The 15,915-nt window shown below is 37.5% G+C and overlaps 1 protein-coding gene across 3 annotated transcripts in view; it reads right to left on the bottom strand.

Moving 5' to 3' along the window:
* Positions 1-5,786: 5,786 nt before the first annotated feature.
* The window catches only part of LOC144505339 (meiosis-specific coiled-coil domain-containing protein MEIOC-like), a 94,084-nt gene continuing 83,955 nt past the window's right edge, over positions 5,787-15,915 (bottom strand). For all 3 annotated transcript variants that reach the window (XM_078231462.1, XM_078231477.1, XM_078231470.1), the window contains one exon: positions 5,787-15,418. In XM_078231462.1, the coding sequence (XP_078087588.1) occupies positions 15,132-15,418 (287 nt within the window). In that variant the 3' untranslated portion in view covers positions 5,787-15,131. The remainder of the gene's footprint in view (positions 15,419-15,915) is intronic.

Genomic DNA, 15,915 nt, shown 5'->3' with positions numbered 1-15,915 from the left:
ATGCCTTTCATAATTTTATACACCTCTATTAAGTCTCCCCTCATCCTCCGTCTTTCCAGGGAGAACAACACCAGTTTACCCAATCTCTCCTCATAACTAAGCCCCTCCATACCAGGCAACATCCTGGTAAACCTCCTCTGTACTCTCTCCAAAGCCTCCACGTCCTTCTGGTAGTGTGGCGACCAGAACTGGACGCAGTATTCCAAATGCGGCCGAACCAACGTTCTATACATCTGCAACATCAGACCCCAACTTTTATACTCTATGCCCCGTCCTATAAAGGCAAGCATGCCATATGCCTTCTTCACCACCTTCTCCACCTGTGACGTCACCTTCAAGGATCTGTGGACTTGCACACCCAGGTCCCTCTGCGTATCTACACCCTTTATGGTTCTGCCATTTATCGTTTAGCTCCTCCCTACATTATTTATACCAAAATGTATCACTTCGCATTTATCAGGATTGAACTCCATCTGCCATTTCTTTGCCCAAATTTCCAGCCTATCTATATCCTTCTGTAGCCTCTGACAATGGTCCTCACTATCTGCAAGTCCTGCCAATTTTGTGTCGTCCGCAAACTTACTAATGTGGAGTGTTCGTTGAAAGGTATGATTCTTGGAGTATGACGATATCAGCCTGTTGCCTATCAAGCTAGTTTGTGGTTCAGCTCTCAATTTGGCACCTCCCCAGATATTAACAAGGAGGACTTTGAATCTGGGTCTGAGTTGGGTTTGCCTTTATCATATCAATTCAGTGTCAAGTTCAATGCCAGATAGTCCATCTGGTTTTATTCTCATAATTTTTCATAGTGGCTTGAGACAACTGAGTGGCTGTCCAGTGTGATGATACTGTGCCTTTAAGAAATGTATTCATATCATGTTTCTTGTGAGAGGCATGCTTAAAATTCAGCGGTTTTACACAGTGCCAATTTGTCTGCACCAGGAAGCTCACATATTGAGAGTGCAGGCTAATGATTGATTTTAGCTAGGGATGTGTTTGTCTTAATCTCAGTTAATGCATTTTTGTTTATTTTGTTTCTTTTTCCCTGGGGTTTCAGAGTAGAATTTTAATTAGGCTGATTGACATAGAAACATTGACAATAGAAGCAAGAGTAGACCATCTGGCCCTTCGAGCCTGCTCCGCCATTCATTTTGATCATGGCTGATCATCGAATTCAATACCCTGATCCCACCTTTCCCCCATATCCCTTAACATAGAACATAGAAAGCCACAGCACAAACAGGCCCTTCGGCCCACAAGTTGCGCTGATCATATCCCTACCTCTAGGCCTATCTATAGCCCTCAATCCCATTAAATCCCATGTACTCATCCAGAAGTCTCTTAAAAGACCCCAACGAGTTTGCCTCCACCACCACCGACGTCAGCCGATTCCACTCACCCACCACCCTCTGAGTGAAAAACTTACCCCTGACATCTCCTCTGTACCTACCCCCCAGCACCTTAAACCTGTGTCCTCTCGTAGCAACCATTTCAGCCCTTGGAAATAGCCTCTGAGAGTCTACCCTATCCAGACCTCTCAACATCTTGTAAACCTCTATCAGGTCACCTCTCATCCTTCGTCTCTCCAGGGAGAAGAGACCAAGCTCCCTCAACCTATCCTCATAAGGCATGCCCCCCAATCCAGGCAACATCCTTGTAAATCTCCTCTGCACCCTTTCAATGGCTTCAACATCTTTCCTGTAATGAGGTGACCAGAACTGCGCGCAGTACTCCAAGTGGGGTCTAACCAGGGTCCTATAAAGCTGCAGCATTATCTCCCGACTCCTAAACTCAATCCCTCGATTAATGAAGGCCAGTACGCCGTACGCCTTCTTGACCGCATCCTCCACCTGCGAGGCCGATTTAAGAGTCCTATGGACCCGGACCCCAAGGTCCTTCTGATCCTCTACACTGCTAAGAATGGTACCCTTCATATTATACTGCTGCTTCATCCCATTGGATCTGCCAAAATGGATCACCACACACTTATCCGGGTTGAAGTCCATCTGCCACTTCTCCGCCCAGTCTTGCATTCTATCTATGTCTCGCTGCAACTTCTGACATCCCTCCAAACTATCCACAACACCACCTACCTTGGTGTCGTCAGCAAACTTACCAACCCATCCCTCCACTTCCTCATCCAGGTCATTTATGAAAATGACAAACAGCAAGGATCCCAGAACAGATCCCTGGGGCACTCCACTGGTCACTGACCTCCATGCAGAGAAAGACCCCTCCACAGCCACTCTCTGCCTTCTGCAGGCAAGCCAGTTCTGGATCCACAAGGCAACAGCCCCTTGGATCCCATGCCCTCTCACTTTCTCAAGAAGTCTTGCATGGGGGACCTTATCGAACGCCTTGATCCCTTTAGCCCCAAGAGCTATATCTAATTTCTTCTTGAAATCACACGTTTTGGCAACAACTACTTTCTGTGATCGTGAATTCCAGATTCACTTATCTCTGGGTGAAGAAATTTCTCTTCACCCCAGTCCTATAAGTCTTACCCCTTTATCCTCAAACTATGACCCCTAGGCAAGTTTTTTACACACAGGGTGGCGAGTGCCTGAAACTCGCTGCCGGGGGAGGTAGTGGAAGCAGATATGATCGTGAATTTTAAGGGGCATCTTGACAAATACGTGAATAGGATGGGAATAGAGGGATACAGTCCCCAGAAGGCAAGTGGGTTTTAGTTCAGTCGGGCAGCATAGTTGGTGCAGGCTTGGAGGGCCGAAGGGCCTGTTCTTGTGCTGTAATTTTCTTTGTTCTTAGTTCTGGACTCCCCCACCATTGGGAGCATTCTTTCTGAATCTACCCTGTCTAAGCATGACAGAGTCATGTACTTAAGGGGAGAAGCTAAGCTTACAGGGAAAAGCAGGCAGCTACTGCCAGGTTCTGAAAGATCTCTCTCTCTCTCTCTGGAACCTACTGTTTGGGACCTGCTACAAGAGATAGATCTCCCTCTCTCCAGAGCTGGTGTGGAGGCATTTGGACTGGCAGCCCATGCCCAAAAGCCTGTATGTCGCTAACTGATTTTGAAGAGGAGTTTAAGTCTATAAGAGGAATCTTTGCTGAATCGGAACTAACAGAGATCGATTGGCAGTTAAAAATTGTTTCTTGTCATACTTAAGTATTTCAATTGATAAAAGTTAAGCTAATTCATTTGTTATAATTAAACTGTATTGTTAAATAAAGTTTGTGTTGATAAAAACTTCCTAATGTGTCAATAGAATCACATCTGGAGTGAAACATTATCCTCACACTAATGCTAAATAGAAAGACTTTGGGGGTGAATGCCAAAATAGAAACACTGTTGGGGTCTAGTCAGGATTCATAACATAATTTGGGGTTTCTACTCTGGTACCCTCACACCAGTCAAAGGTCAACCACATTGCTATGGGTGTGGAATCAGATTAAAGCCAGACTGAGGAAGGTAGATTTCCTTCCCTCAAGGATATTACTCATAATTTGTCGCTTTGGTTAAGGAGAAAGACTGTAAAGTTTCACACTAAATGTTAGTTGATATTTGTTAAGTGAATGTAAACAAAAAAAAGTACTGGGCACAGACAATTTTTGCTGGAAACAATGTCAGTTGTAAAGACTTCCACCCCAAAATGATTGGCCGGCAGCTGTGTGGTCCTAGCAAGACCATGATCAAGCAGTATCCACTATTGGGACTGTAGGCAGTTCCCTAAGAAGCAGTGATGGGGCATGGACTGAGAGGCAAATCCAGTGTATTGGCAGGTTTGGTTGGCAGACAAAAATGAGGGGTGTGTGGGGGCAATATTTGGGAGGCCTGAGGTGGAGGGTTAAAAGGGTTTTTTTGGCTGGGGGTGACTCCCAAAGATCATGCTCCTCTTTCTGGGCCAACACTAGCCCATGGTAAAATCAGCTGGGCTAGCCACTTGGCTTTCTTCTGTCATAGCTAATGTAGCAGCAGAAGCAGAATAAGACACTTGAATGACTATTTTTCCAGAAGTGGGTGAGCCTGAGATGTACTGCCTGTTTAGTAATATGTAGCCTACTTGTGGCAAATAACTCACCACTTCAGGATGTTGACAGGATCAAATATGGCAAATAGGCCCCTTGCTTCAGGCAAAGCACAGCCAGTTTTTAGAGATCTGGTCCTTTGGTTGTGGGATCACTCAGCTGCGTATATAACTATATAAAAGTATGCTGTTCCTGCTATTTCACTTGCATGTACTCCTGCTTTCACTATGTTGGCACTTTATTTTTAGGTATGCCTGCTGCTGCACCTAGCATGTTCTTCTACACTTGTCATTGAATCAAAGTTGGTCCCCTAGCTTGATGCTAACGGTGAAAATGAAGCATATGTCAAGCCATGAGATTACATATTGTGGCTAAATACAATTCTGCTGTTGCTGGAGGCCTATAGCATCTCACAGATGCTCGGTTTTGAGCTGCCATATCAATATCCCATTGAGCATGACGACAGCACTACATAATACAATGGGTGGTATCTTCAGTGTGAAGATGGGATTTTGCCTCCCAACATAAGCACAGATTCATCAGCTGACCCAAGCTGTAGGTGATAATCAGCAGGATTTTCCTTACCCATGTGTGACCTGATGCCATGAAACCTCATGGGTGTCAAGATTGAGAAATCACAGAGCCACTCCTTCCCACCTGTAGAGTACATGTGGCTGCCTCTGGTAGGCCTGTCCTGCCTGTGAGACTATAAATACCCAGGGTTGGTGATGACATACCTGGGGAATTGGTTGTAGGCCTGATTTAGTGTGCACAACTGTCAGGCTGTTAGTTGTTTGTGAGACACCTTTGCCAAATTTGGCGTAAGTTTGTGCAGAGCGTGCCTTTGTCATTTCTGGTGTCTGGGTCATTGCTGGGTTGTCTGTCCAGTTTTATTTAACTTTTCTGTGGCAGTTTGATACAACTGAATGGCCTGCTAGGCCATTTCAGAGGACAGTTAAGAGTTAATTACATTGCTGTGAGTCTGGAGTAACAAGTGGAACCACGTTTTTTGCCTTGAAGGACATTAATGAAACAGATGAGGCAAGAGTCTAGTAGTTTTATCGTTATTGAATTAATAAATGATTGGAATGATAAACTAAATTCCCCAGCTGCCATCATAGGATTTGTACTCAAGAGCCCAGAACTTTAATCCAGATTAGTCCAGCAATGGTCAAAGGTCAATTTTTTAAAATAACGATGAAACAATTGCAAATCTGACAATTCAGGGTGGCACCGTGGTTAGCAGTGCTGCCTCACAACGCCATGGACCTGAGTTTGATTCCAGCCTTGGGTGACTGTGTGGAATTTGTTTGTTCTTCCCATGTCTGCACAAGTTTCCTCCAGGTGCTCTGCTTTCCTCCCACAGTCCAAAGATGTGCAAGTTAGGTGGATTGGCCAGGGCAAATGCATGGGGTTACAAGGATGGAAAGGGGGCTGGGTAAGATGCTCTTTCAGGGAGTCAGTGCAGACTCGATGAGCTGAATGGCCTCCTTCAGCACTGTAGGGATTCTATAAGAATGAAGTGGTCTGAGATAGTTTTCTGATCGATAAGGGAATTAGGGGATATGGGGAGCAGGCGGGTAAGTGGAACTGATTCGCTTCAGATCAACCATGATCTTGTTGAATGGCGGGGCAGGCTCGAAGGGCCAGATGGCCTACTCCTGCTCCTATTTCTTATGTTCTTATGAGGTAAAAATGTCTGATTTTCAAAAATGTAATGCTTTGTTAAAAGCTTCTGCTGTCTGTTTACAGGATAAGTTTCATACTCAAGATTAAAAACAATCAAAAAGGTTAACATCAAACTAATTTAAACTTTTATTTCTTTGCAGTAATGTGCTAATTTTCAAACTTTTGTTTTTTAACAGAGCTCCAAAGCTGCTACACGCCCCAGTTAAATATAAACGGTAACTTTTAAAATAATTCAGCACTTGAAAGCCACGGCTGACTGCAATAAACAATAATTTGTTTGTTAGCGAGACTGAATTCAGTAACATTTGTAACAAAAGAACATTGTTTTAAGTGATTCACAAAGACAGTACATTTATAATTAAATGGCATTCATTAACAGAACTTTATGATTAGTCTACACAATATGTATGTACTGCTGACTTCTCCTCTGAAAGTCTGTGATCAAGATTTTCAGTCCTTGTTCTTTTTTTGAGATAAGTAATGACTGAACTTACAAATTAAACCACATCTTGTACATCTGTGGAACATCTCCAGGGCAGAGCAACCCAACCACATGATTCTATCAACTGGAACTAAAATATTAAACCTTTGTCACAATATTTATAGAGCAGCAATATAGGTTATTTTCTTCCTGTTATATCCAGTATATGGTGAACTTTTAGTATCTTTTAGTGAACATTTTTATCCCCTAAAAGTCAATAATATCATGACATCTTTTCTAGCACCTCACTGTCACAGGAGAAGTCTGCAAATGCACATTGGTCTTAAGTCTCTGAACTCTTCTACCTTAAGGAAATAATGGAAATTCCTATTATAGGCGAATCATACAAGTATTCTAGAAATTCAGTGATTTAGAAACATGCTCAGTTCCAGTTTGTCTCTGGCTAAAACAGTTAAATAAAAATGTAATTTAAAAAAAACAATTAGTTGCAATGGTTAACGACCACATTGACCAAGGAAAGTGCAGTAAAAAGATTAACTATTCAAAGCTCAAATTATTTGGCTTTTGAAAATGGTCCCTCTTTGTCGATGCAAATCTAACAAATTATGATCATTACATTTCCCCTGTGTATAAATTAAGTATTCTTATTTGTGGGGCAAACATATCAACATCTTTCCTCAGGCAAACTAAATTTCCTGTATATTGTATTAAAACTAATATTGATGATCAAGGCAAAAGACATGATTAAACATATTACATTTAAAAGCTTGGAATTACTGAAGTACCGCAAATGCTTTAATTTTCAAACTGGGGCAGAAGTGTCAAGGGCAAACCCCTTTTGTTAGATGAACAAATTCAGTAAGAAAGGGGAAAGTATATAAGCGCTTCATGACATTCTAGCACCTAAAAACTATTGTTCGCAAATTTCACACTGATCTAAGATAGAACATACTGACATTATGGATAGCATACTCTTCATTTGATGAGAATACAGTTTGTAGATTATTGCATAAATTACATTCCATGCCATTAAATACCAGTGAAGGTTGATTGATTTTACAATTAAGCAAGTGCCTCATGCCTTTTACTGAACCAGACTAATACAAATACATTTAAGAAAATTAGCATGCTACATTGTTAGCTATACATTGTCAGACATTATATAACTGACCTTCCGTGAACAGCTAGCAGAAATTAACAATATTTTAACTACCAGTAATAACAAGTGGAATTATAAAGCTGCTGAATCCAACATACATACAGCTTTTTACCATTTAAAATAAAATATTATAAGTAAAAGGCACATTACCATATTTAAAATACACATCAAAATGATTTAGAAAGATTACACACACCATGAATACAAATTAACATATATAACCCAAAAAAGTAATCTACAATGCCCAATACATTCATTACTAGAGCACAATCCAGTATGGCTACAAAAATAAATTTGTGTAAACAAAATCTAAGATTTTCAAAAATGCACAAGCAAATCATCTTTTATTCCCTTCATCACACTGCCGTACATTTAAATGTGTACGGTTTTAATGCTTATTAAAATCTGTAGCAAACTATTTCCATAAAATTTATACCAAAAATGAGAACTGTAAACCTATTATACAAAGGCATGTTGCAATCTAGATTATAAAAGGCAGCACTGATTTCTGTGGATTTTGACTGTAAACCGTATTCCTTTATAAATTCAGAATGTTGTAAAGTTACTGTATGGACCACACTAACCAGAAAGGTGAAATGTATTCATTCTTTTCAGAGATTAATATATTGAGGAATGTTTCAGCAAGTTCAATTCTTGATTTCTAAATTCAACTTTCTTATAGAAAACTGCTTCTATTCCCAAATAATCCCAAATTGGTGACAGTTATCAGTTAAATTAATGCATTAATAAAGAATAAATTGGGTAATTCAGAATGGAAAAAGTGTTCGACAGTATGGATTTTTAATTGTGAATAAAGTGATAAATATAACTACAGTTTGAATGTGTGTAGCCTTTAGAGTCTGATATATGTGACCACAAACTTTAACTGAAGATTAGCTTATAAAGTTTCCACTTCTGTGCTTGAAAGCCCACAATTTTCTGTCAATTAAAATAAATGGGCTAACCAGAGAACAAAATAGAATATTTATCTTTAAGATATTTCAACCTACACATAATTTTAAGAGTTTTGTGTTGCACTGTTAAATTAGAAATTGCTATGACTGGATACCATAAATGTAATTAAGGAAAAGAATTGTGCAAGATGGATTTTTTTCATATTATTGGTCCAGTATGCTTTAAGAGTTTTTTAATCCAACAGATTGAAAGCTGGAGTTTGCAGAATTTGGATTTTGTTTATCATTAGATGAGTGGGAGGACCGACAGTTAAAAAACTTAATTTTATCAGGCAGACTATGCATTTTAGTACATAGGAAAGCAATTTAAACAGCTCTTAAATATGCAATCTCACCTCATGCCATACTAATATATTGCCAGCTGTTTTATTAGCATATAACAGCAATTTTAAAACAGCTTCTTAATGGTAAAATGTATTTGAAGCTGTGACTCAGTTCATAGCATTCTTGTCTCTGAATCAGAAGGTTGTACGTAGTCCAGAGACTTCAGCAGGAAAAGCTAGGCTTATACTCCAGTGTGGTACTGAAGGAATACTGCCCTGCTGGAGGTGTTGTCATTCGGGTGAGACTTTAACCAAGGTCCTGTCTACGTGGGAATGAAAGAACCAACTACTATTTGAATAACAAGGGAGTTAAGTTTGGTGTTGAGGCTAATGTTTATCCCTCAATCAACACTATCTGATCATTGTCAGATTGCTCTTTGTAGGAGCTTGCTGTGTACAAATTGGCTCCCACATTTCCTACAATATTATCATAGAAATCATAGAATTTCAAAAGTACTTCATGGACTATAAAGCAAATGGGATCATGAAAGATGCTTTATAAGTACAAGCCTGCCTTTAGAAATCTGGCAGTCATTGGTCCTACACAAATTACAATTGTAGCTCTTTTCAACAGAACCAATGAAAGCAGTTAGATTATGGTTGACTACAATATGAAGTCATGCGAGCTTAACCAAAGTCTAAATGCTCAAATCGATTATGTGTCACCACTTAATTAGAAGATAAAGTTCTTCTCATATGATATAAATGAACAAATTATTTGGATTAAGTAAATTTTGCAAAAAGGAAGCCACTACAGAGTATTTCACTCTTTCCTCAATTTTCCATTAGAAAGCATTAACTCAGCACTGATTTGTTAACCAGTTTTCCTTAATCCAAATACCAACACTCACCAACTTTTTACTATGCAGTGTTACACATTTTTGGGCAATACATAAAAGAATAAACATTTATCATTTTAGGGATCCTGTCATCCCTAAACCTTTACTTTTAGAAAGCAATCACTATTATTTTGTAAGCAAACTCCAGTTCATACATTTATTATTCATTAATTAATGTGTGAATATAAAATTGTCCACAAACAATTAATGTATGTCTTTCTGAACTGTTAAGATTTTCCTGTATGAGCATATCTAAACTGGGCTGCATTATGTTGTGAAACAAAGATCAGTAAAAAAAAATTGCTTTACTTTTTTAGATAAACATGCATGAAATGCAATACCGTTTTGAAAAATACAATTTGTTGGTTTAATTAAACTATACACATTTACTAATTTATATATGCTGGCTGCCGAGGAAATTAAGTTTAAACGTTAGGAACAAAATGCATTCCATACAAAAATCTTTAAAAATACGTAAATACTGTCACATTTGGGAAGCTATTCAGACTATTGTTTCTTGCATATTTCAGATGATTTGTGGTCGTTTTTAAATGTAGATCTTAATATGATTAAATCCAAAGACTCTCAGTGCTGCCTTTTTTAATAATTTTATGTGTATGCAGAACATGTAATTTCAGTGGGTGCTACTACGTTGCCTTTAAATCTAATCTCATGGTTAGAATAGTCTCAAAGAGATTCCTCCCTGAGCCAATCTTTCCAAATACAAACTATGAATACTACCTGGTTTATAATACCATTTTTCAAAAATAAGATCATATGGTAATTTTTATTAAAAGCATTAAATTGACAAACAAGTAGTGTAATGTGGAGGAAAAAACAATTTTTGACCTATATTAATAGTCCTATAAATATCTTAACCCTTCTCTACATTCACAAAGCTTTAAGATGCAAGACTTCTGATTGTCTAAGCCGAAGTATGAAAACTAGCATATGACTAGCTCTAGGTAATAGAATGTCTACAGTCACAAAATGGTTCCAGAATTCTAGAAATAAATCAGTTAAACAAAAATAGCTTTGGTAACCTAGTACTGTACATAGTTAGATTTGTGAAAAATACTTTGCACATATAACCCAAAAAACTAAATATTAAATATATATTTCCTGAGTAAACAGTTAATCTGATTATTAGGAAGGTTTGGCAAGAATGATCCCATTAATACAGTACATTAGATACTAAATCTGAATTTAAATTAAGATTGAATCAATATTAAAATAAATATATGGAATGCTTTAAAAATTATAATCCCGTAAACTGATATTACTGAAGAATCAATTTTGTTTTCATTAAGTGCATGCTAGATCAAATATAAGTACTACATTTATTTCCTCACCGCAGAGGGTTAGTAAATCTAAGAACTAATCCTGAGTAACAGTTCTTTTTCTTTCTTAAAACTTTTTATACAACTTACAGACTTAAAATGAGATTACTCAAGTTATGTAGCACTCGTACCCATTCATTCAGTCTTTTAGTTCCGAAATGCAGTGATGGTGGCTACATTACAAAGATTGCACTATGGGAAACATCAGGCTAAACACATTGGATTACGCCTCAGCAGAGCAGTTTATAATTTAGTAAATCCCTCAGTTCAACTAAGCATTCAATAGGGTTCTGGTAGATAATGCTTTTCAAATGAGCAAGTAAAACTTTTGTTTCTAGATTTGCATCTGTTCCTCGACCTCAAAATAGATAAATTAAAGTTGTCACCAGATCCTAATTCAACAGCATCAGCAACCCAAGTATAAAAAGTATAATTATTTTTGAGTGCATCTGCATTAATTCAGCAGGAAAAGCACAGCTATTTAAGATTAGGAGCATATGTTTCAAACCAGGGCAGTTAATATGCCTCTTTTGACCAACATCTCATTTAATATTGGCTTAATTTGCATTATGATACAAATATGGTTTAAAGTTCTATTCAACAGCTGTCTTGCACTTTTTAGGTGGGTTGCTTTAACTTGCATTTTTTCCCCAACCTTATCGACAAAGCTTATACACAAGATAATTACCAAAAGTATATTTTTTTAAAGCAATTAGTGAAGGGGGTAAGAAAGATTTCATGTGGATACTATTTGTAACAGCAAACAAATTTATAAAGAATACACCTGCAATTTTGCTAAGAGCAAACAGAAAATCTTTTCCCAACATGCATGGCCAACCCTTTGTTTTAACAAAAAGTAATATTAACAATTTATGCATTTTTGATTTAAATTTTTAAGATCAATTTTTCAGTAAAGTTTGAAGTGACCATTTCTGCAGATTTACACTAGATAATATTAGAAGAGTAGCAAAAATGCCACTTTTAACAGTAATTGTTAAGGAATTCTCCAGTAAAATCCTTAAAACATTGGAAAAGGCTTTCTCGCTGACGATGAAAGGAAATGGGTATTACTGCTAGGGATTTAATTCGACGTTCCTTCACGACAGTGTGGGGTATAGGGAGGGGAAAGGATAAAGACGACAAAAGAAAGCGTTAGTTATCAAAATTCTTGTTTTCCCCACTCTCTCGATCAAAAATACTGTGGTTTAACATAATGCATATTTAAATTTTACATATCCATGGAGTCCTTTTCTTAGTAAGACAGTACTCCAATAGACAGTGATGTCTTGTGCGCAGTGATGCCATTCCTATCTCTAGGCCAAAAGCTCTGGGTTCATAGCCTATTTCAGGATTCGATGGAAGGTGCATTAACAATATGATCAAACTGGTAGATTATCAACTTGCAAATCCTGATGAAAAGAATGGGAGAGTTTCCTGGTCAACCATACCGCAGAAGGCAGCAGAAATGCATGTGAACCATACCAGAGTGAAATATATGATCAATAAGGGAGAGATTGTCACCATTAATTTTACTTGTGGTTCACAGGCAATTACTTTCCTTAGAAGGAAATACATTCATGAGCTGAAAGACTGTAAATTTATTAAATTATTTCTTCTGAATCCTACTTGTGAAATTAGAAAAGCTAAATGATGATAGATTGGGAAACGTTAATGTGCAAAGGGAGTCCTTGTACACCAGTCACTGAAAGTGAGCATGCAAGTGCAGCAAGCAGTTAGGAAGGCAAGCCTTTGTTGCAAAAGGACTTAAGTATAGGAGCACAGTTATCTTACTGTAGCTGTACAGGACCTTGGTAAGACCACACCTGGAAAACTGTGTGCAGTTTCGGTCTCTTTACCTAAGATAGGATATACTTGCCAAAGAAGGAGTGCAGTCAGTGTTCACCAAACTGATTCCTGGGACGACAGGATTGTTGTATGAGGAGAGATTGGGTCAACTGGGCCTGCATTCATTGCAGTTTAGAAGAATGAGGGGGATCTCATTGAAACACTTAAAATTCTGACATGGCAGAACAAACTGGATGCAAGGATGATGTTTCCTCTGGATGGCGGGGGAACTGGTGTCTAGAACAAGGGGTCACAGTCTCAGGATACAGGTAGACCACTTAAGACTGGAGTGAGGAGAAATCTCTTCACTCAAAGGATAGTGAAACTCTGGAATTCTCTACCACAGAAAGCTGTAGAAGCCAAGTCACTCAATATATTTAAGAAGGAAATAGAGAGATTTCTAGACTCTAAAGGTGTCAAAGGGTATGGGGAGAGTGCTAGAGTATGGTGTTGAGATAGAGGATCAGCTGTGATCATATTGAATGGCAGAGCAGACTAAATGGGGCTAAATAGTCTACTCCTGCTCCTATTTTCTATGTTTCTAACAAATTTTTTCCCCTCCTTCTCCAAAATAGCAGAAAACAAAATATGATGCAAATCATTCAGCATTTTTAACTGGAGCTGAAATACATCCTCCCCCTGCTTTATACACCTCATCTGCCACACAACCTGTGGCTGAGCCAGTGCTTATTATGAATTATTACCTTAAGAAGTGTAATTATACAAAATAACAAAGAAAGTTTAAAAATGAAAAATGTTATTTTTTTGAGAATATGTGGGTACTAGCAGAATTTTAGTTTTAGATAGCTGTAAATATGGTTTCTTTCATGGGTTGTTAACCGTAATCAAACATGTTACAATAAAATTTTGTTTTTTAATAACCTCACCACTTTCTTTGGAGTCCAAATGCAAGAAAAGTGAGCTCAAAAGAAATTAAAAGTTAGTGATGCACATTTAATTGTTTGAGCAGTTAAGCACATTTATGGATGCATGTACAATTCTATGACTAGATAATTCACCAATTTAAAAATCGGATGACTGCTTTTAAGTGCTTAACATAATTAACTAAATTATTCTTGGGTGCACAGGCACATAACTGTATTTCTTTAGAAAATAGTCTAAAACAAAATAGTTAAATCATATACCCTGTAACCCTAATTCCATAACCTCTGAGTTATGAAACTTTTGTCAGCTGATTAGTTAGGTAAATATTCTTTTTCCAAACAGCTCTGTTTTTGGTTTGAGGATTTCCTTTGCCACTATGATCTGCTTTATTCATGTGACTACAAAGTAGAGTTAACTGTAACATTTGAGTTATAAGTAATCAAAAGCAATTGATTTTCTAAAGTTTTTTTTCTTATAGGAAAGGATTCCAATTTGGGTTTTCTAAACTCCCTTAAACCTTCTATACTATGGAAAGTGAACAGTACTGCTTAGACGTTCCAGTGCTTAAACTAAATTTAGGATTTGACCAGGTTACATAACTAATTAAAAGAAAGGCAAGATTGCAACAAATTCTGTAACAATGCACAGAATTTCAGATGGAATGTGAAAATAAATAATCCATTGAATATAAAAATCAGTCAATTTCCAGTGGGTTTTATCACCATTACTTTTGCTTACAAAGTTCAATGTTACAGTTGGTCTGATTATGTGTTAAGCTTTTAGTTGGATAGGTCTAATGACAATTATTAAATCTCATCAAAATGGAACATGTTTTCAGCTTTCAGTAAGTTTTTATAATCCAAAGTACTAATTTAAAAATAGTCTACAGAACATGCTTCATTGATTGAGATTTTGAATAAATTCAACTCATAGTAGAAATTATACTGCTGTTTACAAAATAAAAAAGGTAAATTACTAGAATTCTTTACAGGTCTCAAATATGTCAAAATCAGGCCAAAATGGATGCTACATAAAACGGCAAACAGTACCGTATTCCCTTCGTATTGTCACAAATGTTCAATATTTCTCACCTCATTCTTTAAATTCAAATTCTTGTCTCAAGTTGTAAGGAAAAAAAACAGCAATTATTTGGTTTCTCCTCTAATCCAGACAAGATTTGGTGCAATTTCCTGAACAATATGTTTACTATCTGGTGATATTAACATACACCAAAACCAGTTTCAAATAGAAATTGCCAATTTTCTGATGCAACTGAATTGGCTCATTACAACACAAACTGGTGTAGCACCAGGATTTCACAGAAGTTATCAAAAATGATATTTTCACACTGTACTGAGATCAAATTTCACTTTTCAAATTTTCTTAGAAATTGATAACCAAGCGATATCTTTCCACATCCCTTCTCCTCTCTCTTCTCAGATATACAACTTGCCCTTACCATTCAGATTACCAGGTTAATTACAAATTTAGGGAAGCTATTTTTTAAACTTGTGTGGCTCATCATTAATCCTAGTTCACACAATGCAGATTCTTCAACACTGCTTTAAACACTTCATCCACAGTTTGACATATTCCACAGCAGAACTCACAAAATAGAACAGCAGCTGCATTTAAAGCTGTTACTTCTTCAACATACTTCTCTCTTACAATCATTTTCTATCTTTATTGCTGCATATCTAGCATGGTCAGATTCAGGCTTCTCCAGCATTTTCTCTTCACTGAATCTTTTGTCCTCATTTTTGATAGCACCCCCTTGACCCAGCTCTTTTAGTGCTTTTTCGATTTCAACTTGCTTGACTAGTGTCCCAAGGGAACATTTTGGCAAGGCCATCTGCAATGCGCACCAGAGAGCAGTGCGTGCCTTGCGTGTTGACATAGTTAAATCCTTTATGGCAGCTGCCAGGGCCAAAACATCTGCAAAAGCAAACAGGCAACGAAGATATTATTTATTACAGATAACGAGATGACTCAAAGTCAGCTCAGGACAAGAACATATAGCCAAATGACAGAGAGCAAAACATTTCCTTAGAAATCAGTCAATTATCAACACATATTTAGCGCACTGCCACATGTAGAAGCTTTGTGGTCCAACGTTTATAAGCTTCTCAAAAGCTTTTCATCTGTGTATGTGAAACAATAATTACATTTTATATTGCATTTTTATTAGAATTGAAAGTTGTCAACTCAATATTCTATTTATTTTATACTGCTTTATAAGCTAACCAAAAATAAAAACTTGGCTTCGGGTACGCCCAAAGTTGTGAAGGGAAGAATATTGGGACTAACATTTCTGAAAGGGTTAGATTCTGACTATGACTTGCCACTTGTCAGACAGAATGACTGTAATGTTCTATTTGTTCAATTTCCCATACAAAAAAGAAAGGGTGATATTGTAACAAGAGCACACTCGA

Source organism: Mustelus asterias, chromosome 2, assembly GCF_964213995.1.
Source record: "Mustelus asterias chromosome 2, sMusAst1.hap1.1, whole genome shotgun sequence".
In the NCBI taxonomy this organism is placed as follows: Eukaryota; Metazoa; Chordata; class Chondrichthyes; order Carcharhiniformes; family Triakidae; genus Mustelus; species Mustelus asterias.
Note: the sequence above shows the minus strand (reverse complement) of the source record. Positions and strands in the feature narration are given on the sequence as shown.